This window comes from Ranitomeya imitator, chromosome 5 (assembly GCF_032444005.1).
Source record: "Ranitomeya imitator isolate aRanImi1 chromosome 5, aRanImi1.pri, whole genome shotgun sequence".
Lineage (NCBI taxonomy): Eukaryota > Metazoa > Chordata > Amphibia > Anura > Dendrobatidae > Ranitomeya > Ranitomeya imitator.
Window position 1 is genome coordinate 204,052,845 of NC_091286.1, and position 27,112 is coordinate 204,079,956.

Sequence of the window (27,112 nt, forward strand, 5' to 3'; positions counted from 1 at the left end):
GCGTTTTTCCTGGCGCTTGGGTTGCTGTACGATGAACCTAATTCAGTGGATCAGGCAGAAAAAAAATTGCTGGCTCTTTGTCAGGCTCAGGATGAGATAGAGGTATATTGTCAGAAATTTAGAAAGTGGCCAGTGCTCACTCAATGGAATGAATCTGCGCTGGCAGCAATATTCAGAAAGGGTCTCTCTGAAGCCCTTAAGGATGTCATGGTGGGATTTCCTATGCCTGCTGGTTTGAATGAGTCTATGTCTTTGGCCATTCAGATCGGTCGACGCTTGCGTGAGCGTAAACCTGTGCACCATTTGGCGGTATTACCTGAGCTTAAACCTGAGCCTATGCAGTGTGATAGGACCTTGACCAGAGTTGAACGGCAAGAACATAGACGTCTGAATGGGCTGTGTTTCTACTGTGGTGATTCCACTCATGCTATCTCTGATTGTCCTAAGCGCACTAAGCGGTTCGCTAGGTCTGCCACCATTGGTACTGTACAGTCAAAATTTCTTCTGTCCGTTACCTTGATTTGCTCTTTGTCATCATATTCTGTCATGGCATTTGTGGATTCAGGCGCTGCCCTGAATTTGATGGACTTGGAATATGCTAAGCGTTGTGGGTTTTTCTTGGAGACCTTGCAGTGTCCTATTCCATTGAGAGGAATTGATGCTACGCCTTTGGCCAAGAATAAGCCTCAATACTGGACCCAGCTGACCATGTGCATGGCTCCTGCACATCAGGAGGTTATTCGCTTTCTGGTGTTGCATAATCTGCATGATGTGGTCGTGTTGGGGTTGCCATGGCTACAAGCCCATAATCCAGTATTAGATTGGAAATCCATGTCGGTGTCCAGCTGGGGTTGTCAGGGGGTACATGGTGATGTTCCATTTCTGTCAATTTCGTCATCCACTCCTTCTGAGGTCCCAGAGTTCTTGTCTGATTACCGGGATGTATTTGATGAGCCCAAGTCCAATACCCTACCTCCGCATAGGGATTGTGATTGTGCTATCAATTTGATTCCTGGTAGTAAATTCCCAAAAGGTCGAGGTTGATGCTTCTGAGATTGGAGCAGGGGCTGTTTTGTCGCAGAGAGGTTCTGGTTGCTCAGTGATGAAACCATGCGCATTCTTTTCCAGGAAGTTTTCGCCTGCTGAGCGTAATTATGATGTGGGCAACCGAGAGTTGCTGGCCATGAAGTGGGCATTCGAGGAGTGGCGTCATTGGCTTGAAGGAGCTAAGCATCGCGTGGTGGTATTGACTGATCATAAGAACTTGACTTATCTTCTCTCTCTATCTTCAGGATTAGCTAGTTTCTCAGGCTGTGACGAGGCGCCTAGGTTCTGGTCAGGAGCGCTCCACGGCTACCTTTAGTGTGGTTTGATAGGCTTAGGGATTGCGGTCTGCAGAGTTCCCACGTCTCAGAGCTCGTTCTATTATTTTGGGTTATTGTCAGTTCACTGTATGTGCTCTGACCTCCATGTCCATTGTGATTCTGAATTGCCTCTCATAACAGAGCTACCCAGTCGACACTTTTTTTCCAGAAAAGCCATCCCAGCCCTGCACCAGCATGTTAAACAGCGCATCGTCCATGCACTCAGACAATCTGTGAGTACAAAGGTGCACCTGACTACAGATGCATGGACCAGTAGGCATGGCCAGGGACGTTACGCGTCCATCACGGCACACTGGGTGAATGTGGTGGATGCAGAGTCCACAGGGGACATCAATTTCGGGACAGTTGTGCCTAGCCCACGGTCTAGGAAACAGTTGGCTGTAGGCGTTCGCACCCACTCCTCCTCCTCCTCGTCCTCCTGCAGAAGCGACAGCTCTTCCACAGACCGCAGTAGGCCAACCACTCCATCGGCAGCTGACACTGTTGCACACCAGTTGTCCCATTATGGGCCAGCTACTGGCAAGCGTCAGCAGGCTGTATTGGCTATGAAGTGTTTGGGCGACAACAGACACACCGCGGAAGTTCTGTCCGAGTTCTTGCAGCAAGAAACGCAGTCGTGGCTGGGCACAGTAGATCTTGAGGCAGGCAAGGTAGTGAGTGATAACGGAAGGAATTTCATGGCTGCCATCTCCCTTTCCCAACTGAAACACATTCCTTGCCTGGCTCACACCTTAAACCTGGTGGTGCAGTGCTTATTGAAAACTTATCCTGGGTTCTCCGACCTGCTCCTCAAAGTGCGTGGACTTTGCTCACATATCCGTTCGCCTGTACACTCCATCCGTATGCAGACCTATCAGCGGTCTTTGAACTTTCCCCAGCTACGCCTAATCATAGACGTTGCAACAAGGTGGAACTCAACACTGCACATGCTTCAGAGACTGTGCGAACAGAGGCGGGCTGTTATGTTTTTGTGGGAGGATACACATACACGGGCAGGCAGTAGGATGGCAGACATGGAGTTGTCAGGTGTGCAGTGGTCGAAGATACAAGACATGTGTCAAGTCCTTCAGTGTTTTGAGGAATGCACACGGCTGGTTAGTGCAGACAACGCCATAATAAGCATGAGCATCCCCCTAATGTGTCTGCTTATGCAAAGTTTGACGCACATAAAGGATCAGGCGTCTGCACCAGAGGAAGAGGAAAGCCTTGATGACAGTCAGCCATTGTCTGGTCAGGGCAGTGTACAGGATGAGTTAGCGGGCGAAAAGGAGGTGGAGGACGAGGAGGATGATGGGGATGAGTATATTTTTAATGAGGAAGCTTTCCCGGGGGCACTGGAAATTGGTTGCGTGGCAAGGCCGGGTTCTGGTTTTTTGAGGGACACAAGTGACATAGATTTGCCTGAAACTGCCCCTCAACCAATCACAACCGCAGATTTGACAACTGGAACTTTGGCCCACATGGCGGATTATGCCTTACGTATCCTCAAAAGGGACACACGCATTACTAAAATGATGAACGATGACGATTACTGGTTGGCCTGCCTCCTTGATCCTCGCTATAAAGGCAAATTGCAAAATATTATGCCACATGAGAACTTGGAACTAATATTAGCAACCAAACAATCAACTCTTGTTGACCGTTTGCTTCAGGCATTCCCAGCACACAGCGCACGTGATCGTTCTCACACGAGCTCCAGGGGGCAGCAGACCAGGAGTGTTAGAGGTGCAGAAATCAGAAGTGGCGTTGGACAGAGGGGTTTTCTGACCAGGTTGTGGAGTGATTTTGCTATGACCGCAGACAGGACAGGTACTGCTGCATCAATTGAAAGTGACAGGAGACAACATTTGTCCAGTATGGTTACAAACTATTTTTCATCCCTTATTGATGTTCTCCCTCAACCGTCATTCCCATTTGATTACTGGGCATCAAAATTAGACACCTGGCCAGAATTGGCAGAATATGCATTGCAGGAGCTTGCTTGCCCGGCAGCTAGTGTCCTATCAGAAAGAGTATTCAGTGCTGCAGGTTCAATATTAACTGAAAAAAGGACTCTTCTGGCTACCCAAAATGTTGATGATCTAACATTCATTAAAATGAACCACAACTGGATTTCGAATTCTTTTGCCCCACCTTGCCCGGCCGACACCTAGCTTTCCTATGAAAAGCTCTTGCCTGTGGACTACTGTGAATTACTTTTCTAATGTCTAATTTGCTGCAGCTGATTGTCCAGCATACGACATGTTTACACCTCCCTAAATGGCCAAACTCCCCACACGGGGCCTTGTTATCGTGACTTGGCGCAAGCACCCGTGAGAGTGCTGTTTGTCTGAAGAGGTGGGTGTGCCCGCTTTTGGTCGACGGCAGTGCCACTGGGTCCCTCATAGTACAATAAAGTGTCTCTGGCGGTGGTGGTGCACACCCAACGTCAGACACACTGTTGTAACATGAGGGGCCCTGGGCCTGTACCGCCGGCCACAAGAGAGTTCACCCACCCCCAGGTCAAACATTGCTCTACCACTTTCACAGTTATCTCTCACACTTCCACCAATGTTTAGTCTATGCGCTGACATCCTTCCATTCCTGCCACTGACAATACCATTGTGTTGACATGTATGATGGTACTTAACATAGTCAGGGGCAGTGTCCTCTATTTACCACAGTAAATACTTTGCGGTAAATTAGTAGGTCTGAAACTACGCAGAGGATCCCACCCCTGTACCTAATGATTGCACCCTTTAGTGTTTTCGTTTTGTTTTAATGCGAGACATTCACATTTATTTATTGTTTTGGACTACTAACTGACAGACACTCATTACAATCGGCCTCCGCTGACCAGACCACTGCTGCCCGTGTACCCCTGGAACCAATTTTAAATTGCCTACAGCCAGCCCAATTTAATTATGTTAGGCCTTCGAAGCCTGTCTGCGGCCCGTTCTTTCAACTACTACTACACTGACCTGTCTACTGCTGCACGTGTACCCCTGGAACCAATTATAAAGTGCCTACAGCCATATGTTATTATGTTAGGCCTTCGAAGCCTGTCTGCGGCCCGTTCTTTCAACTACTACTACACTGACCTGTTTACTGCTGCCCGTGTACCCCTGGAACCAATCATAAAGTGCCTACAGCCAGCCCATTTTATTATGTTAGGCCTTCGAAGCCTGTCTGCGGTCCCTCCTTCCACTAGGCCTCCACTGACCAGACCACTGCTGCCCGTGTACCCCTGGAACCAATTTTAAATTGCCTACAGCCAGCCCAATTTTATTATGTTAGGCCTTCGAAGCCTGTCTGCGGCCCGTTCTTTCTACTACTACTACACTGACTAGTCTACTGCTGCCTGTGTACCCCTGGAACCTATTTAAAAGTGCCTACTGTTATGGCTGGCAATCAGGCAACACAGCGTGCAGTAATCAGCGCACATACAGAGATCTGGCAATAACCAAAAACAATAGGACGAGCTCTGAGACGTGGAATCTCTGTAGACTGCAGTACCTGATCTATCCTCACACAACTATAAGCAGCAGTGGATTGCGCCTATCACTACCTATGCAACTCGGCACTGCCTGAGGAGCTGACTAGCCTGAAGATAGAAATACAAGCCTGACTTACCTCAGAGAAATACCCCAAAGGAATAGGCAGCCCCCCACATATAATGACTGTTAGCAAGATGAAAAGACAAACGTAGGAATGAAGTAGATTCAGCAAAGTGAGGCCCGATATTCTAGACAGAGCGAGGATAGCAAAGAGAACTATGCAGTCTATGAAAAACCCTAAAACGAAAACCACGCAAAGGGGCAAAAAGACCCACCGTGCCGAACTAACAGCACGGCGGTGCACCCCTTTGCTTCTCAGAGCTTCCAGCAAAAGTTAATAGCAAGCTGGACAGAAAAAACAGAAAACAAACTAGAAGCACTTATCTAGCAGAGCAGCAGGCCCAAGGAAAAATGCAGTAGCTCAGATCCAACACTGGAACATTGACAAGGAGCAAGGAAGACAGACTCAGGTGGAGCTAAATAGCAAGGCAGCCAACGAGCTCACCAAAACACCTGAGGGAGGAAGCCCAGAGACTGCAATACCACTTGTGACCACAGAAGTGAACTCAGCCACAGAATTCACAACAGTACCCCCCCCCTTGAGGAGGGGTCACCGAACCCTCACCAGAACCCCCAGGCCGACCAGGATGAGCCACATGAAAGGCACGAACAAGATCTGGGGCATGGACATCAGAGGCAAAAACCCAGGAATTATCTTCCTGAGCATAACCCTTCCATTTGACCAGATACTGGAGTTTCCGTCTAGAGACACGAGAATCCAAAATCTTCTCCACAATATACTCCAATTCCCCCTCCACCAAAACAGGGGCAGGAGGCTCCACAGATGGAACCATAGGTGCCACGTATCTCCTCAACAACGACCTATGGAATACATTATGTATGGAAAAGGAGTCTGGGAGGGTCAGACGAAAAGACACCGGATTGAGAATCTCAGAAATCCTATACGGACCAATAAAACGAGGTTTAAATTTAGGAGAGGAAACCTTCATAGGAATATGACGAGAAGATAACCAAACCAGATCCCCAACACGAAGTCGGGGTCCCACATGGCGTCTGCGATTAGCGAAAAGCTGAGCCTTCTCCTGGGACAAGGTCAAATTGTCCACTACCTGAGTCCAGATCTGCTGCAACCTGTTCACCACAGAATCCACACCAGGACAGTCCGAAGACTCAACCTGTCCTGAAGAGAAACGAGGATGGAACCCAGAATTGCAGAAAAATGGAGAGACCAAGGTAGCCGAGCTGGCCCGATTATTAAGGGCGAACTCAGCCAACGGCAAAAATGACACCCAATCATCCTGGTCAGCGGAAACAAAACATCTCAGATATGTTTCCAAGGTCTGATTGGTTCGTTCGGTCTGGCCATTAGTCTGAGGATGGAAGGCCGAGGAGAAAGATAGGTCAATGCCCATCCTACCACAAAAGGCTCGCCAGAACCTCGAGACAAACTGGGAACCTCTGTCAGAAACAATATTCTCAGGAATGCCATGTAAACGAACCACATGCTGGAAGAACAAAGGCACCAAATCAGAGGAGGAAGGCAATTTAACCAAGGGCACCAGATGGACCATTTTAGAAAAGCGATCACAGACCACCCAAATGACCGACATTTTTTGAGAAACGGGAAGGTCAGAAATGAAATCCATCGAAATATGTGTCCAAGGCCTCTTCGGGACCGGCAAGGGCAAAAGCAACCCACTGGCACGTGAACAGCAGGGCTTAGCCCTAGCACAAATTCCACAGGACTGCACAAAAGCACGCACATCCCGTGACAGAGATGGCCACCAGAAGGATCTAGCAACCAACTCCCTGGTACCAAAGATTCCTGGATGACCGGCCAGCACCGAACAATGAAGTTCAGAGATAACTTTACTAGTCCACCTATCAGGGACGAACAGTTTCTCGGCCGGACAACGATCAGGTTTATTAGCCTGAAATTTCTGCAACACTCTCCGCAAATCAGGGGAGATGGCAGACACAATGACTCCTTCCTTGAGGATACTCGCCGGCTCAGATAACCCCGGAGAGTCGGGCACAAAACTCCTAGACAGAGCATCCGCCTTCACATTTTTAGAGCCCGGAAGGTATGAAATCACAAAATCAAAACGAGCAAAAAATAACGACCAACGGGCCTGTCTAGGATTCAAGCGCTTGGCAGACTCAAGATAAGTAAGGTTCTTATGATCAGTCAAAACCACCACGCGATGCTTAGCACCCTCAAGCCAATGACGCCACTCCTCGAATGCCCACTTCATGGCCAGCAACTCTCGGTTGCCCACATCATAATTACGCTCAGCAGCAGAAAATTTCCTGGAAAAGAAAGCACATGGTTTGAACACTGAGCAACCAGAACCTCTCTGTGACAAAACCGCCCCTGCACCAATCTCAGAAGCATCAACCTCGACCTGGAACGGAAGAGAAACATCAGGTTGACACAACACAGGGGCACAGCAAAAACGACGCTTCAACTCCTGAAAAGCTTCCACGGCAGCAGAAGACCAATTAACCAAATCAGCACCCTTCTTGGTCAAATCGGTCAATGGTCTGGCAATGCTAGAAAAATTACAGATGAAGCGACGATAAAAATTAGCAAAGCCCAGGAATTTCTGCAGACTTTTTAGAGATGTCGGCTGAGTCCAATCCTGGATGGCCTGAACCTTAACCGGATCCATCTCGATAGTAGAAGGGGAAAAGATGAACCCCAAAAATGAAACTTTCTGCACACCGAAGAGACACTTTGATCCCTTCACGAACAAGGAATTAGCACGCAGTACCTGGAAAACCATTCTGACTTGCTTCACATGAGACTCCCAATCATCTGAGAAGATCAAAATGTCATCCAAGTAAACAATCAAGAATTTATCCAGATACTCACGGAAAATGTCATGCATAAAAGACTGAAAAACAGATGGAGCATTGGCAAGTCCGAACGGCATCACCAGATACTCAAAATGACCCTCGGGCGTATTAAATGCCGTTTTCCATTCATCTCCCTGCCTGATTCTCACCAGATTATACGCACCACGAAGATCAATCTTAGTAAACCAACTAGCCCCCTTAATCCGAGCAAACAAGTCAGAAATCAATGGCAAGGGATACTGAAACTTAACAGTGATCTTATTAACCCTCCGTCACATACAACTGATCTGACAGGCGCTTCTCTTTTACTTTTATTTCTCCTTCCTCACCAGATTGTGAGGAAACCCCCTCCCTCCAGGTAGTCTCCTGTCTCTTGAAGGTCTGTGAAACCTGATATCACAGTTGGATTTCAGAGCTTCAGGGGAGAGGATATAGCTGCACAGATCTCTCAGGCTCATTGTATGTGAATACGTCACATTCAGTAAGGTTGGTATTTTATGTTTTTATTCATCACAATAGTTTATTTAGCTTGTTTTATGAATGTATAGCACAAAATGTGAGGATATTTCATAGAAATAAGGGAGATTTTATAAAAGAAAGTGTGCTGCTCAGGCATATACAGTAGTTCCCTAACATATTCCTTCTCTTGCTTCAGATTATCTGCTGAAATGGAGAGGAAATGTACAATTTATCCAAACAACTTGATGTTGAGGAAGTAACAAACATGCTGTTAGATGATAGAGACCTCACACTGAATGAGGATTTAGGAGAGGAAAGTGAGATTGATTCTCATGATGAGGTGGAAGAATGTGTCCTGGATTCTGAAACAGAGCAAGATGGTGACAGTGGTGAGGATGAAGAAGTTGGATCATATTATATTGGAAAAGATAAAAATACTAAATGGAACAAGAAGCCATTCCAGAAAAAACGTAGGGAACCTTTAAACATTATTACTCACCTTCCTGCAGTAATAGGAACTGCACGTAATGCAAAAACTGCAGTTGAATGCTGGAACAGTATATTTACAGATGACATTCTGGACTCTATTGTCACATATACCAACCAATATATAGACATTATAAAGGACAAGTACATCTGCAACAGAACCATCAAGCCCACAGATGAAATAGAACTGCGTGCTTTTTGTGGATTACTGTACCTTGCAGGAGCTTATAGGGCAAATAGACAAAGTTTGGAGGAACTTTGGGGTAAAGATGGGGATGGAGTTGAAAAATTTAGCCTTGCTATGTCCATAAACAGATTCAAGATTCTAATTCGTTGCCTTCGGTTTGACGACAGAACTACCCGAACCGAACGCAAAACACATGACCGACTTGCTCCAATTCGTGATATATTTCAAAGATTTGTTGTAAACTGTAAACAAAGTTATTACCCTGGAGAGAATCTCACTATTGACGAAATGCTCCCTGGTTTTCGTGGTAGATGTGCCTTTCGTCAATATATTCCATCAAAGCCAAACAAATATGGAATAAAAATTGATGCCCTTGTTGATGCCAGTAAGACCTACACTTACAACCTGGAAGTTTATGCAGGAAAACAACCAGAGGGTCCTTACTGTGTGAGCAACAAACCCATTGATGTTGTAAAAAGACTGGCTGAACCCTTATTTGGATCGGGTCGCAATATTACAGCTGACAATTGGTTTACAAGTTGTGATCTGATTGATTATCTGAAAATTCAGAAGCTGTCATATGTGGGAACTGTAAGAAAAAACAAAAGGGAATTGCCGCCACAGTTTGTAAGTGTGAAAGAGAGACAACAGTACAGCAGTATGTTTGCATTCCATAATGGAAAGGCTTTAGTTTCCTATGTACCACATGCCAAAAAAATCGTACTTCTTCTATCAACACTTCATGATGATGCTGCCATCGATCCTGGGACTGGGGCAGAAAAAAAAACGGAGATAATTACATTTTACAATGCCACCAAAGGGGGTGTGGATACAGCAGATCAGATGTGCTCCACTTTCAACGTCAGCAGAAACATCAAACGCTGGCCAATGGTCATATTTTTTGCTATGTTGAATTTGGGTGGTATAAATTCACAAGTAATTTATCTTGAAAACAAGCTTGAACCACTCCGTAGACGATTGTATCTGAAAAAATTGGCCCATGAACTAGTACTTGGAGAGCTACGCAGGAGAAGCGTGAAAACAATCGGTATCCCCTCTCGCCTTCAAGTTCAGCTCAAAAGGTTCCGCCCAGAAGATGATGGTGAAAAGTCACCATCTGCACCACCTCACAAAAGAAGGAGATGCACCACCTGCCAAACGGAAAGCGGAACCAGAAGGCTTTCAAATATGAATGTGTCAAATGTCATAAAGCAATTTGCCTGACACATGCAAAAATGGTGTGTAATTCTTGCTCTTTGCTCTGCAAGTGTGACTTTTCTGGGGAAACCTTAGCATCTACTTCTGATTGAATATGTTTTTAATAGTACTTGAGGTACCTTAAAATTAAGTTTGTGTTCAAAAATTTTCTTTTTACATTTTTTTGAGAGAGTCGAACTGGGGACTATTTGGCGGGAGTTTTGAAAAGTTTGTATTTCATAGTTATTAGTTTTATGTTAAGTAAATGTTTTTTTTTGCAACTGATTATGTGTAGTCTCTTTTATTACATCCCTATGAAGGTCACTGATCACTTTTAGAGCACTGAAATTGCAAACATTAGATATTATAGGTATTTTTCCAGCAGGCGCCTGACAGGCACATTATATGTGAACTCGTTAGTCCGAATATTGTATGTGACGGAGGGTTAAGAAGGCGGTAATCAATACACGGTCTTAGCGAACCATCCTTCTTGGCTACAAAAAAGAACCCTGCTCCCAATGGTGACGACGATGGGCGAATATGTCCCTTCTCCAGGGACTCCTTCACATAACTGCGCATAGCGGTGTGTTCAGGTACGGACAAATTAAATAAACGACCCTTAGGGAATTTACTACCAGGAATCAAATCGATAGCACAATCACAATTCCTATGCGGAGGTAGGGCATCAGACTTGGACTCTTCAAATACATCCTGAAAGTCCGACAAGAACTCTGGGATGTCAGAAGGAATGGATGACGAAATAGACAAAAATGGAACATCACCATGTACTCCCTGACAACCCCAGCTGGTTACCGACATAGAGTTCCAATCCAATACTGGATTATGGGTTTGTAGCCATGGCAACCCCAACACGACCACATCATGCAAATTATGCAGTACCAGAAAGCGAATAACTTCCTGATGTGCAGGAGCCATGCACATGGTCAGCTGGGCCCAGTACTGAGGCTTATTCTTGGCCAAAGGTGTAGCATCAATTCCTCTCAACGGAATAGGACACCGCAAAGGCTCCAAGAAAAATCCACAACGTTTAGCATAATCCAAATCCATCAGATTCAGGGCAGCGCCTGAATCCACAAACGCCATGACAGAATACGATGACAAAGAGCACATTAAGGTAATGGACAAAAGGAATTTGGACTGTACAGTACCAATAACGGCAGAGCTATCGAACCGCCTAGTGCGTTTAGGACAATTAGAAATAGCATGAGTAGAATCACCACAATAGAAACACAGTCTGTTCAGACGTCTGTGTTCTTGCCGTTCTACTTTAGTCATAGTCCTGTCGCACTGCATAGGCTCAGGTTTACTCTCAGACAATACCGCCAGATGGTGCACAGATTTACGCTCGCGCAAGCGACGACCGATCTGAATGGCCAAGGACATAGACTCATTCAAACCAGCAGGCATAGGAAATCCCACCATTACATCCTTAAGAGCTTCAGAGAGACCCTTTCTGAACAAAGCCGCTAGTGCAGATTCATTCCACAGAGTGAGTACTGACCACTTCCTAAATTTCTGACAATATACTTCTACATCATCCTGACCCTGGCATAAAGCCAGCAGATTTTTCTCAGCCTGATCCACTGAATTAGGCTCATCGTAAAGCAATCCCAGCGCCTGGAAAAATGCATCAACATTACTCAATGCAGAATCTCCTGGTGCAAGAGAAAACGCCCAGTCCTGTGGGTCGCCGCGCAAAAAAGAAATAATAATCAAAACCTGTTGAATAGGATTACCAGAAGAATGAGGTTTCAAGGCCAAAAATAGCTTACAATTATTTCTGAAGCTCAGGAACTTAGTTCTGTCACCAAAAAACAAATCAGGAATCGGAATTCTTGGTTCTAGCATCGATTTCTGATCAATAGTATCTTGAATCTTTTGTAGTGGATGCTTTCCTGAAACGGAAAGTACTTGCAAGCAGCATAATACAAAGAATAGCAGGTTTACCCAGAATCCTTTGCAGTAGGCGGAGCTATGCAATCTTTTGTACATTTACAACGAGATTATCCATTGAGGAGCACAGAGCCTGAATATCCATGTCCACAGCTGTGTCCTGAAGCACTCTAATGTCTAGGGGAAAAAAAAGACTGAAGACAGAGCTAAGAAAAAAAAATGATGTCAGGATTTCTTTTTTCCCTCTATTGGGAATCATTGGTGTGGCTCCTTGTTCTGTTATGGCTGGCAATCAGGCAACACAGCGTGCAGTAATCAGCGCACATACAGAGATCTGGCAATAACCAAAAACAATAGGACGAGCTCTGAGACGTGGAATCTCTGTAGACTGCAGTACCTGATCTATCCTCACACAACTATAAGCAGCAGTGGATTGCGCCTATCACTACCTATGCAACTCGGCACTGCCTGAGGAGCTGACTAGCCTGAAGATAGAAATACAAGCCTGACTTACCTCAGAGAAATACCCCAAAGGAATAGGCAGCCCCCCACATATAATGACTGTTAGCAAGATGAAAAGACAAACGTAGGAATGAAATAGATTCAGCAAAGTGAGGCCCGATATTCTAGACAGAGCGAGGATAGCAAAGAGAACTATGCAGTCTACAAAAAACCCTAAAACGAAAACCACGCAAAGGGGCAAAAAGACCCACCGTGCCGAACTAACAGCACGGCGGTGCACCCCTTTGCTTCTCAGAGCTTCCAGCAAAAGTTAATAGCAAGCTGGACAGAAAAAACAGAAAACAAACTAGAAGCACTTATCTAGCAGAGCAGCAGGTCCAAGGAAAGATGCAGTAGCTCAGATCCAACACTGGAACATTGACAAGGAGCAAGGAAGACAGACTCAGGTGGAGCTAAATAGCAAGGCAGCCAACGAGCTCACCAAAACACCTGAGGGAGGAAGCCCAGAGACTGCAATACCACTTGTGACCACAGAAGTGAACTCAGCCACAGAATTCACAACAGCCTACAGCCCAATATTTTTTTATGTTAGGCCTTCGAAGCCTGTCTGCGGCCCGTTCTTTCTACTACTCCTACACTGACCAGACCACTGCTGCCCGTGTACTCCTGGAACCAATTATAAAGTGCCTACAGCCTGTCCAATTTAATTATGTTAGGCCTTCGAAGCCTGTCTGCGGTCCCTCCTTCCACTAGGCCTCCACTGACCTGTCTACTGCTGCCCGTGTACTCCTGGAACCAATTATAAAGTGCCTACAGCCTGTCCAATTTAATTATGTTAGGCCTTTGAAGCCTGTCTGCGGTCCCTCCTTCCACTAGGCCTCCACTGACCTGTCTACTGCTGCCCGTGTACTCCTGGAACCAATTATAAAGTGCCTACAGCCTGTCCAATTTAATTATGTTAGGCCTTCGAAGCCTGTCTGCAGTCCCTCCTTCCACTAGGCCTCCACTGACCAGACCACTGCTGCCCGTGTACCCCTGGAACCAATCATAAATTGCCTACAGCCAGCCCATTTTATTATGTTAGGCCTTCGAAGCCTGTCTGCGGTCCCTCCTTCCACTAGGCCTCCACTGACCTGTCTACTGCTGCCCGTGTTCCCCTGGAACCAATTATAAAGTGCCTACAGCCCTAATTTATTATGTTAGGCCTTCGAAGCCGGTCTGCGGTCCCTCCTTCCACTAGGCCTCCACTGACCAGTCTACTGCTGCCCGTGTACCCCTGGAACCAATCTTAAAGTGCCCACAGCCCTAATTTATTATGTTAGGCCTTTGAAGCCTGTCTGCGGTCCCTCCTTCCACTAGGCCTCCACTGACCAGACCACTGCTGCCCGTGTACCCCTGGAACCAATTTTAAATTGCCTACAGCCAGCTGTTATGAATAGGTAATTCAGAACCACAATGGACCTTGAAGTTCAGAGCACACAAAGTGACCTGACAATTACCAAAAACATAGGACGAGCTCTGAGACGTGGGAACTCTGCTGACCGCAATCCCTAATCCTATCCAACCACACTAAAGGTAGCCGTGGAGCGCTCCTGACCAGTCCTATGCGCCTCGAGCACAGCCTGAGAAACTAGCTAGCCCTAAGAAAGAAAAATAAGCCTACCTTGCCTCAGAAAAATACCCCAAAGGAAAAGGCAGCCCCCCACATATAATGACTGTGAGTTGAGATGAAAATACAAACGCAGAGATGAAATAGATTTAGCAAAGTGAGGCCCAACTTACTGAACTGACCGAAGATAGGAAAGATTGCTTTGCGGTCAACACAAAACCCTACAAACAACCACGCAGAGGGGGCAAAAAGACCCTCCGCACCGACTAACGGTACGGAGGTGCTCCCTCTGCGTCCCAGAGCTTCCAGCAAGCAAGAAAAACCAATATAGCAAGCTGGACAGAAAAAATAGCAAACAAAAATAACACAAGCAAAACTTAGCTTATGCAGGATAGACAGGCCACAGGAACGATCCAGGAGAAAGCAAGACCAATACTAGAACATTGACTGGAGGCCAGGATCAAAGCACTAGGTGGAGTTAAATAGAGCAGCACCTAACGACTTAACCTCATCACCTGAGGAAGGAAACTCAGAAGCCGCAGTACCACTCTCATCCACCAAAGGAAGCTCATAGACAGAACCAGCCGAAGTACCACTCACGACCACAGGAGGGAGCTTGGCCACAGAATTCACAAAAGTACCCCCCCTTGAGGAGGGGTCACCGTACCCTCACCAGAGCCCCCAGGCCGACCAGGATGAGCCACATGAAAGGCACGAACCAGATCAGCCGCATGGACATCAGAGGCAAAGACCCAGGAATTATCTTCCTGACCATAACCTTTCCACTTAACCAGATACTGGAGTTTCCGTCTCGAAACACGAGAATCCAAAATCTTCTCCACTATATACTCCAACTCCCCTTCAACCAAAACCGGAGCAGGAGGATCAACAGATGGAACCACAGGTGCCACGTATCTCTGCAACAATCACCTATGGAACACGTTATGGATGGAAAAAGAAGCTGGAAGAGTCAAACGAAAAGTCACAGGATTAAAAACCTCAGAAATCCTATACGGACCAATGAAACGAGGCTTAAACTTAGGAGAGGAAACCTTCATAGGAATATAACGAGATGACACACAGCGCCTGCGGTTAGCGAAACGTTGAGCCTTCTCCTGGGACAAAGTCAAATTGTCCACTACATGAGTCCAAATCTGCTGCAACCTATCCACCACAGTATCCACACCAGGACAGTCCGAAGACTCAACCTGCCCTGAAGAGAAACGAGGGTGGAACCCAGAATTGCAGAAAAACGGCGAAACCAAAGTAGCCGAGCTGGCCCGATTATTGAGGGCAAACTCAGCCAAAGGCAAAAAGGACACTCAATCATCCTGATCAGCAGAAACAAAACATCTCAGATATGTTTCCAAGGTCTGATTGGTTCGTTCAGTCTGGCCATTTGTCTGAGGATGGAAAGCCGAGGAAAAATACAAATCAATGCCCATCCTAGCACAAAAGGCTCGCCAAAACCTCGAAACAAACTGGGAACCTCTGTCAGAAACGATGTTCTCTGGAATGCCATGTAAACGAACCACATGCTGGAAAAACAATGGCACCAAATCAGAGGAGGAAGGCAATTTAGACAAGGGCACCAAATGGACCATCTTAGAGAAGCGATCACAAACCACCCAAATGACCGACATTCTTTGAGAGACGGGGAGATCCGAAATAAAATCCATAGAGATATGTGTCCAAGGCCTCTTCGGGACCGGCAAGGGCAAAAGCAACCCACTGGCACGAGAACAGCAGGGCTTAGCCCGAGCACAAATCCCACAGGACTGCACAAAAGAACGCACATCCCGCGACAAAGAAGGCCACCAAATGGATCTAGCCACCAAATCTCTGGTACCAAAGATTCCAGGATGACCAGCCAACACCGAACAATGAACCTCAGAAATAACTCTACTAGTCCATCTATCAGGGACAAACAGTTTCTCCGTAGGACAACGGTCAGGTCTATCAGCCTGAAACTTCTGCAGCACCCGCCGCAAATCAGGGGAGATGGCAGACAAAATTACCCCCTCTTTAAGAATACCCGCCGGCTCCGGAACACCCGGAGAGTCAGGCACAAAACTCCTTGACAGGGCGTCAGCCTTCACATTCTTAGATCCCGGAAGGTATGAAACCACAAAATCAAAACGGGAGAAAAAGAGCGACCGTCGAGCCTGTCTAGGATTCAACCGTTTGGCAGACTCGAGATAAGTCAAATTCTTGTGATCCGTCAAGACCACCACGCGATGTTTAGCTCCTTCAAGCCAATGTCGCCACTCCTCGAATGCCCACTTCATGGCCAACAACTCCCGATTGCCCACATCATAATTACGCTCAGCAGGCGAGAATTTTCTAGAAAAGAAGGCACAGGGATTCATCACCGAGCCATCAGAACTTCTTTGCGACAAAACAGCCCCTGCTCCAATTTCAGAAGCATCAACCTCAACCTGAAAAGGGAGCGAAACATCTGGCTGGCACAACACAGGGGCAGAAGCAAAACGACGCTTCAATTCCTGAAAAGCCTCCACAGCCGCAGAGGACCAATTGACCACATCAGCACCTTTCTTGGTCAAATCAGTCAACGGTTTAGAAATACTGGAAAAATTAGCGATGAAGCGACGATAAAAATTAGCAAAGCCCAGGAATTTCTGCAGGCTCTTCACAGATGTTGGCTGAGTCCAATCGTAAATGGCCTGAACTTTAACAGGGTCCATCTCGATAGTAGAAGGGGAAAAAATGAAACCCAAAAATGAAACCTTCTGAACTCCAAAGAGACACTTTGACCCCTTCACAAACAAGGAATTCGCACGAAGGACCTGGAACACCATTCTGACCTGCTTCACATGAGACTCCCAATCATCCGAAAAGACCAAAATGTCATCCAAGTATACAATCATGAATCTATCCAGGTACTCTCGGAAGATGTCATGCATAAAGGACTGAAACACAGATGGAGCATTAGAAAGCCCGAATGGCATAACCAGGTACTCAAAATGGCCCTCGGGCGTATTAAATGCCGTTTTCCATTCATCACCCTGTTTAATTCGCACAAGATTATACGCACCACGAAGATCTATCTTGGTGAACCAACTAGCCCCCTTAATCCGAGCAAATAAATCAGACAGCAGCGGCAAAGGATACTGAAATTTGACTGTGATCTTATTAAGAAGGCGGTAATCAATACAAGGTCTTAAAAAACCATCCTTCTTGGCCACAAAAAAGAACCCTGCTCCCAATGGTGACGACGACGGACGAATATGACCCTTCTCCAAGGATTCCTTTATATAACTCCGCATAGCGACGTGCTCTGGTACAGATAAATTAAACAGACGACCCTTAGGAAACTTACTACCAGGAATCAAATTAATAGCACAGTCGCAATCCCTATGAGGAGGTAGGGCACCAGATTTGGGCTCTTCAAATACATCCCGGTAATCTGCTGAAAACTCAGGGACTTCAGAAGGAGTGGAAGGCGAAATTGACAGCAATGGAAATTCACCATGTACCCCCTGACAACTCCAGCTGGACACAGACATAGATTTCCAATCCAACACTGGATTATGGACCTGTAGCCATGGCAACCCCAAAACAACCACATCATGCATATTATGCAACACCAAAAAGCGAATATCCTCCTGCTGTGCAGTAGCCATGCACATGGTCAATTGAGTCCAGTACTGGGGTTTATTCTTGGCCAAAGGCGTAGCATCAATTCCTCTCAATGGAATAGGATACTGCAAGGGCTCCAAGAAAAAACCACAGCGCCTGGCAAACTCCAAGTCCATCAAATTCCGGGCAGCGCCTGAATCCACAAATGCCATTACAGAATAGGACAACAGAGAACAAATCAGAATAACGGACAAAAGAAATTTAGACTGTACCGTACCAATGGTGGCAGACCTAGCGAACCGCTTAGTGCGCTTAGGACAATCAGAGATAGCATGAGTGGATTCACCACAGTAAAAACACAGCCCATTCCGACGTCTGTGTTCTTGCCATTCAGCTCTGGTCAAAGTCCTAACACACTGCATAGGCTCAGGCCTATGCTCAGAGAATACCGCCAGATGGTGCACAGCTTTGCGCTCACGCATGCGCCGATCGATCTGAATGGCCAAAGACATAGACTCATTCAGACCAGCAGGTGTGGGAAATCCCACCATGACATCCTTAAGGGCTTCAGAAAGACCCTTTCTGAAAATTGCCGCCAGGGCACATTCATTCCACTGAGTAAGCACAGACCACTTTCTAAACTTCTGACAGTACACCTCCGCTTCATCCTGACCCTGACACAAAGCCAGCAAGATTTTCTCTGCTTGATCCACTTTATTTGGTTCATCATAAAGCAATCCAAGTGCCAGAAAAAACGCATCAACATCACGCAATGCAGGATCTCCTGGCGCAAGGGAAAATGCCCAGTCTTGAGGGTCACCACGCGACAAAGAAATAATGATTTTTACCTGTTGAATGGGGTCACCAGAGGAGCGGGGTTTCAAAGCTAGAAACAGTTTACAATTATTTTTGAAATTCAAGAACCTAGATCTATCCCCAGAAAATAAGTCAGGAATAGGAATTCTAGGCTCTAACATAGGATTCTGAACCACAAAATCTTGAATGTTTTGCACCCTTGCAGTGAGATGATCCACACAAGAGGACAGACCTTGAATGTCCATACCTACATCTGTGTCCTGAACCACCCAAACGTCTAGGGGAAAAGAAAGACAAAACACAGTGCAAAGAAAAAAAAATGGTCTCAGAAGTTCTCTTATCCCTCTATTGAGATACATTAATACTTTTGGCCAGCTGTACTGTTATGACCTGGTGGTTAGGAGCACCCGGAATGACCTGATACTTAAACCTCATACAGGACGAGCCCTGGGATGTGGGAGCTCTGCTGACCGCAAGCCCTAATCCTATCACACACACTAAAAATAGCCGTGGAGCGCTCCTGAACAGACCTAGGCGCCTCGTCACAGCCTAAGAACTATCTAGCCCTAGAGATAGAAAATAAAGCCTACCTTGCCTCAGAGAAATTCCCCAAAGGTAAAGGAAGCCCCCCACATATATTGACTGTGAGTAAAGATGGAAGTCACAAACGCAGAGATGAAACAGGTTTCAGCAAAGGGAGGCCAGACTTACTAAATAGACAGAGGATAGGAAAGGTAACTTTGCGATCAGCACAAAAACCTACAAAAGACCACGCAGAGTGTGCAAAAAAGACCTCCGCACCGACTCACGGTGCGGAGGGCCACTCTGCATCCCAGAGCTTCCAGCTAGCAAAACAAAATCATGATAACCAGCTGGACAAGAAAACAGTGAACAAATAATGACTATCAGGAACTTAGCTTCTGCAGGAGAAGGCAGATCACCAGAGAGATCCAGGAGCGAACTGAACCAATGCAAAAACATTGACAGCTGGCATGGAGTAACGATCTGAGAGGAGTTAAATAGAGCAGCCAACCAAAGGATAAACCACGTCACCTGTGTAAGGAATCTCAGAAGCAGCAGCTTCACTCATAGCCACCAGAGGTAGCCCATAGACAGAACTCGCCGAAGTACCATTCACGACCACAGGAGGGAGTTCGACAACAGAATTCACAACACTCATCTATCACCCTCTTCTCTAGTATCCAGCACTATTCCGGTCCACTTCTGAGTGACGTCTGCTCTCTAGAATCTCTAGGTTACATTTTCCTCTGTGTGACTGAAAAGTGGTATTAAAATGTAAACTTGTGGAGCATAAGACTGAAGTTTAGATTATAAAAGAGACTTTTGGCTCACACAAAGTGCAGTGTGATCAAGAGAGTCTGAATTGCCGTCATGTGACTCAGTAGAAGAAAGTTAATTTTAATCAACATTTTAATCAATAGATCTTTGAAAAATAATTAGTTCCACAATTAGATGTGTTTAAAGAAAATGTTCCCATGCTGAGATAATCTTATAAATGTGCCCCTGCTGTGTACTGGATAATGGCTGTGTCTGACCGTGCAGGAACATGGTGGATGTACGATGTCTCCTGGGTTGGAAAGGAAGAAAAAAGTATACAGACATTACAGCAGAGGACCTCAGTTGATTCTTTCTATGAGGTAAAACATGATTAAAAACAGGAAGTGAATTGTTTTACCTCACAAAAAGAATCAGCTATGATCCCATACTGTCCTGTCTGTATACTTTCTTTTGCCTCCTCCCTGCCCAGGAGGGTATGATCAGACCATGTTCCTGCACGGTCAGACACGGCCATTACACAATACACAGCAGGGGCACATTCATAAGATTATCTCGCTCAGGGACATTTTCTTACAGGCACATCCAATTGTGGAACTTTTTATTATTCCAAGATCTATTAGTTAAAATGTAGTTTGTTGGTGGGAAAACGCCTTGAAAGAAGCGCTTCCACTAATTTTGTATTAAATGTCTGCATATGTGCATGTAATATAGTATGAGTGTATTAATATAGTCACCTACTGCCGCTCTCTCCAGTGTCCATCACTCTCCGCCTAATCTTCTGAGTGAGGTCACGGCAATTGCAACTAGTTTTCTCACTTTAAGCTCTATGTCTGATTCGGAAGTCTCTTTCACTATGTAAATCTATGGTGCCTTATACTAACGCTCCATAGACTTACATTGTAAAAGTCATTTCCGGGTCACACAAAGCGCAGCATGATGCAGTCAGTTTTCAGAGCAGTGATGTCACTGAGAAGCAGAAAAGAAAAGGTACTGGATCCTGAAGAAAGCAACAGAAGATGAATATATTAATAAACTTCCATAACATTACATGCATATATGTTCATATTTAATGAATTAATGCTGCTTTAACAAACTCACACAGTCACATTTCCATAAGTTTCGGAAATAAAACATTTAATGGGAGTGCTTCTGGCTGGAAGAAGTGATGGCGGTCTGCACTGGATGAGCTCCTGTGTTTAATGTCACTGGTGATCACTGTATTATCTGTACACTGACATTATATACAGCATAACTGGGTAGGTAGGTCACTGTTGAGCCCTGTATTGCCTCTACGTTGACACTATATACAGTACAGAGCTCCTGTGGATAATGTCACTGGTGAGTCAGTGAGTTACCTATACACTGACACTATACACTGTATATCTATGTACAGAGCTCCTGTGTATAATGGCACTTATGGCAATATTAGTATTGTAGTTTTTTATTAATGATCATTATTGTTTCATTCGATCACTATGTGGGGTTAATATGATATCAGGTCATGGAGTGGTGTAATATGTGGCCTTGCGGTATTTGTCCCTTGTATGTAGTATTATTTGTTCACTATGTGGTTGTAACATGTGGTCTGGTCATGGAGTGACAGTATTTGTTCCTTGTATGTGATATTATTCAGTCACTATGTGGTGGTAATATGTGATCTAGTCATGGTGTGAAAGTATTTGTCCTTTGTATGCTGTATTGTTGCTCATTTTAAAAATTGTATGTGACACGTTCCCTTAAGGAAAAATAAAGAAAAATATGCCAGAAAAGAGTAAAACAAAAGCTGATGGCTATGTATGTGATATGGTGTTCGATGGGAACTGTTAATATAAGATTGGTGAGGACATGGTACAGAAGTGGAGTTTTTAAAAGAGTGGGCAGTGGGACTGGGACAGTGGAAAGTTCAAGTGGTGAAGGCAGAGCTGGTTGGAGGTGGGGCTGGGATGGAGCATGGGCAGAGCCTCCATGGGGCCCTGAAATTCCTGGTGACAGCCCTGGGGAAGACCCCTGGAAGCATCTCTGACTCCCTGATCGCTGCTAAGAACAATGGTGTCACACTTTTAGTCCACTTTAAGAAATGACAATAAAAAATTCAAAATCAATGAGAAATTATAATTTAATTACGGTAAATCAAAATAGAATTTTTTTTAATTAAATTTCAGTGTAAATTTTTGAAGGAAGCAAGAACTGCCAAAAACTAGAGACTTCCTGTATTAGACATAAAAGAGGGCCTAATACACATTCTGTTCAAATTATAATGTAGTGGTACTCCTAATCCTGAGAAAAAAATACAAGCAGGGTCATCCATACACCCTTGAAGACACCAACTCTAGTGCCTCATTGAAATATTGTGAACAAAGTGTAGTTGTGATACTCAAACACTCAAAAGCCCTGCACACAGTGCAAAGCCTGGCAATAATTACAAGCAGGTTCATCCACGCATTTCTTGAAGGCACTAACTGGGGTGCATCATAAAAAAATTAAGAAAGTGTAGTTGTGGTACTTCTACACTCAAAGGCTTTGCACAAAGTGTAAAGTCAGGAAAAAATTATAAATAGGGACATCAAGTCATCCATAGATCCTAGAAGGCAACATCTGATGGGCCTCATTCAGATATTGAACATTAAAAACACACTGGAAAAGGTGGTTCTGGTCCATGCTTTGTTCATTGTTATCAAAGTGAGCCTGTAAGCATTTTCTGTTCTGTCATGACCCCCAGTGGCACCGAAAACCAGCTCAGATAAGACACTTGCGGCAGGGCAGCACAGCATCTCCAAGACATAGAGGGACAGATCATGCCAGATGTCAAGTTTTGAGACCCAATAGCTGAAGATCGCAGAGGAATTAGGGAGTATGCTGGTTTTGTCGGTTAAGTATTGCTTGACCATCTTTAAAAACTTTTCCCTCCTTGTCAAAAATACCCGGTCCACAGGGCATGGACGCTGGGTGTCATGAAATTGGCCCAGGCCTTTGACACTGTACCCCTGCCTCTGCTGCACCTGGTGTGTGTCCTCCTCACCTCTCCTCCTTGATTGAGCAAGAAAGCTTTCCACCTGCTGCTAGTGTCTGATGGGAATTTTTTCAACATTAATAATAAACAAAAAATACTGCGCTAAAAAACTGTGTTTAGGTGGAATGGTCTACCCACCTAAACCAGTGGTCAATAATTTGTGATAATATGTATACAGCTGATGCCAGTTGCTAGTAGGTAGACACAGAATAAGCCACTTGGTCTATTAGTCGCACAAATCACTGCCAAAAATGCACAGAGAATTCAGCCCGCAGGCATTATGCAATAACATTAATAGTGAGTTTTGCTTAGACTGCACACTAATTAGGTTCACATACCTTAGGATTCACAATGAGTCTGGAAGGTGAGAGTTAAATTGATGTGCAGATATCTGCCGGTGCTTCGCAGATGATTATTACCCTGCTGCAAGTCTAGGTAGGGCTGAGTGAGTGATCTGCTGAGCGAGTCATCTGCTGAGCGTGCACCGCCAGAGGATCTATGCAGTAAGCAGGGAGGACTCACACATCCTCGCAGAGCCAGGGGCGTCCCGGCCGGTGGCGTCCCTGGTTACACGGAGAGAAGAAAAAAATGGCCGACACTGCTTGGCAGTGTGTGATGTCACTGAGGTACGGAGCCTTGCTGGGGCTCAGCAGATCACTCACTCAGCCCTGCACAGACTTGCAGCAGGGTACTAATCATCTGCGAAGCACCGGCAGATATCTGCACATCAAACTCTCACCTACCAGACTCATTGTGAATCTTAAGGTATGTGAACCTAATTAGTGTGCAGTTTAAACAAACCCACTATTTAGTGTTAAGGTACCGTCACACTCAGCGACGCTGCAGCGATATAGACAACGAGCCGACCTAAACTAGATCGCTCGAGCGTCGCTGTTTAGGTCGCTGTTTAGGTCGCTGTAGAGACGTCAAACACAGCAACTCCAGAACGATGCAGGAGCGATCCAGTGATGTAACGGCGACTCACTTCTCGTTCTCGCTGGTTGTTAGCTCCATGTCAAACAGCCAGAGTGTACCGATCCGACACACATCTAGAGGCCCTATGCTCGTTGCTGGCGTCGTTGCTTTTGATGTCAAACATGACGATACAAGCCGACCTGGCAACGAAATAAAGTTCTGGACTTCTAGCTCCGACCAGCGATGGATCCAGATCGCTGCTGCGTGTCAAACACAACGAGATCGCTATCCAGGAAACTGCAACGTCACGGACTGTTGTCGTTCTCTTTGCAAAGTTGCTGAGTGTGACAGTACCTTTATTGCCTAATGCCTGCAGGCTGAATTCTCTGTGCGTTTGCGGCAGTGATATGTGCGACTAATAGCCCTAATGGCTTATTCAGTGTCTACCTTTTCCAGTGTCCATCTTTTCCTTCTCATTCCCCTCCTCAGCACAACTGAGTACAAAGGGACGCCATTTGTACACTTGTAGGATGACAAATTTTGTTGTTATTTAAAACCAACAAAATTTCCCAAAAACCAATTACTAGAGTATATATGACAATAGTCAATTTTTAAACAACTAAAATTTCTACACCTGTACAATTTTGGGTTTTATTTCAAACCAATGAAATTTCAAACAAACCAAGTTTTACAGTATATATGACAGTTAACCCATTTTTTCTCCATTATTGTAAATTTGTTTAACTCTACAGTTTGCAAGAAACAAAATATCTTTTACCGAAAAGTAAAATAAAATTGTGTGACAAAATATCTTTGCTGTAAGAAGTAAATAAAAAATAAAGTCGTGATGGTAACACCCAATTTTTGAGCAACCATATTTCTACACCTGTAGCACGACAATTTTGGTTTTTATTTCAGCAGTGACAGGCCTGAATTTGGGCCTTGATGGTCCTGGGAAAGCGGACGGTTACAGACCACAGACTGCTGCCACCTTCGCTGGCACGCTAGCTTGATCTGGCACCAGCATTTCTCCGGTCTTCCCTTGGGAGTCTCACGAGATTCTGCTATCTTTGTCACCTTGCCAACCACTAAGCACGTTACACTGTATTGATTACTAATTCAATCCAGAAAAATTTTTGAAAGCTTTCTTGGAGTGTTATATAGCACCAAAATGTACCACAGATCATTCAATACTCTATGGTTGAGTAACTGAATCTAGAAAAATGTTTCAATGCTGTTTGAGAGTGTTATACGTCACCAAAATGTACCACAGAGCATGTAATAGTATATGGATGAGTAATTGAATCCAGAAATATTTTTCAACACATTTTTTAGACTGTTTTATAACACTGAAATGTACCACATAGCACGTAATAGTATATGGATGAGTCATTGAACACAGAAAAATGTTTCAATGCTTTTTGGGAATGTTTTATAACACTTAAATGTACCACAAAGCACATAATACTCTAAGGATGACAATTGTTTCACCTCAAAAAAATGTGGCCAACTGCTGTAGCTGCAAATTAAGAAGTTATTGGCTGTGTAACAGGTGCCAAACATGGGGGGTTTTGAATTTGAAATCGAGCACTGGCAAATGCTCGTCGAGTGCCAAGCACATCCAAGCACTCAAGTGCTTGTGTGATATCTGAGTATCACTGAGCATGTTTGCTCATCCCTAATAGTTATCTATTTATTTAATGGAATCTCTTTAATATTACATTTTCTCTGCAATGGTTAGTGCAAGTAATGAGCATATAAGGCTAGCAATAAACATTAGACAGCCAATAGCTATTTCATTAGATCCTCCCACAAACAAGCTTGCTCTCAGTTGAAAAAGGGGAGGAAACTGCCAGAATCATCTGATTGCCTCTTATCTTCCCTAGAACAAAATGAACCCAAGTTTCACAAAAATGTGCTCTATGGAGCTGATTAGGGAGTCCCCATACACAGTTAGTTGACCAATCCCATTGGAGAAGAGCGGATCAGACAATGTACATCTAATATGTTTGAACAAACCCTTTTAATTAGGATGAACTCATTTTTTTAAGTGTTAAAATTTTGTGTTATTTAGGGGGTAGGGGTTAAACCTTTATCAGCTTGTTACTCTGGAGTATCTAATGTTTCTTTGTTTTTTGCTGACCATTTTCTATGGCCAGTTGGCCACATTTTACACTGGCTTTTTCTTTTCTTTTTCAATCATCAAAACACATTAAGAACAGGGTTACAGGAAAGGGAATATTATGAGAAATTAAACAATAATAGCAATTTATTAACATGACTAAGTCACCAATACACTTAGTCAATGCTTTCTTTCAAAAAGGGCTCGGAAAGGTAGTCTTATTTATGGCAATCAATCATTTGCACTCATATTGAAATGCGAAAATAAACTGCAGTAAGAAAACTAATTTTAATACTCACAGCTCAGATTATAATCAGTACATATATTAAAATGTAACAGAAACAGAACTATAATAAGTAACCTGAATTACTCAGTGTAAACTGAGAACAAGTAATGTAATAGGCATTTTAAGAAATGTTATTTTATGCAAAACTGGACTGGATTAAAAATTGAAATGCCTGATATGGATTTACTGAAAATAGCTAACCCCTTTGTTTTGTTACAGTGTAGCTTAGAATAAGTTAATGTATTGACAGTGATTAAGTACCTTGACACTCCATCAGTCAGATACAATTTACATGAACTCATTCCAGGTGAATATAAACTATACAGGTAGCTGCTATTAGTTTGCCTCTTCTCTCACTTTGTGAGCAAGCTGTAGAGCGCTCATGTAAATGCCCCCCCCAAAAAAAAAAAAAAAAAAAATCTTTTACAATGCCATATGAAATTATGCAGTGTAAAATCAATATGTAGCCATGGCATCAATTCTACCAAAAAGGGAAATGCACATATTCAAAATGTTTTTCTACAGATGTTGGGTACCTTGGACTCAATGGAGGTAAGTAAATATTTACTAAGTAGCTAAATAACTAAGCATTAACAGTTGAAATTAAACTGAAATAACTTACCTGCACAAGGCAAGAAAAGAAGGAGAAACACTGATTTGCCAGTAGTGACCATTTTAGATGAGGTTTACGAATGAGTGAAGAACTATAACTTAAATGTCCTTTGGGTGATGGACACAAAAGTTAGTTTAGCAAACAGCTCCAAGCTCTAGTCAATCATTATCCAGGTGAACTCTGGATTCCAATGCTTCAAATTGCTCAAACATAGCCTTGAAAGGAAGTGTCGTAAGCCCATGTTTGGTTAGAAGAGTGTGCAAATCCCAGTACTAATGAGCAATATTTTCATTCTTTCCTAAATGTGTACCCTGGTGGAAGTAGATTTAGAATAAA

At 44.5% G+C, this 27,112-nt stretch overlaps 1 protein-coding gene across 2 annotated transcripts in view; it reads right to left on the reverse strand.

Annotated features, from left to right (window-relative positions):
• The window catches only part of PLG (plasminogen), a 218,913-nt gene extending 192,033 nt beyond the window's left edge, over positions 1 to 26,880 (reverse strand). Inside the window, exon 1 of one of the 2 annotated variants that reach the window (XM_069769519.1) lies at positions 26,786 to 26,871. In XM_069769519.1, coding sequence (XP_069625620.1) covers positions 26,786 to 26,837 — 52 coding nt within the window. In that variant the 5' untranslated portion in view covers positions 26,838 to 26,871. Of the gene's footprint in view, positions 1 to 26,785 lie in introns of both variants that reach the window. The other variant, XM_069769520.1, reaches the window with a different exon arrangement.
• Between the last annotated feature and the right edge of the window lie 232 nt (positions 26,881 to 27,112).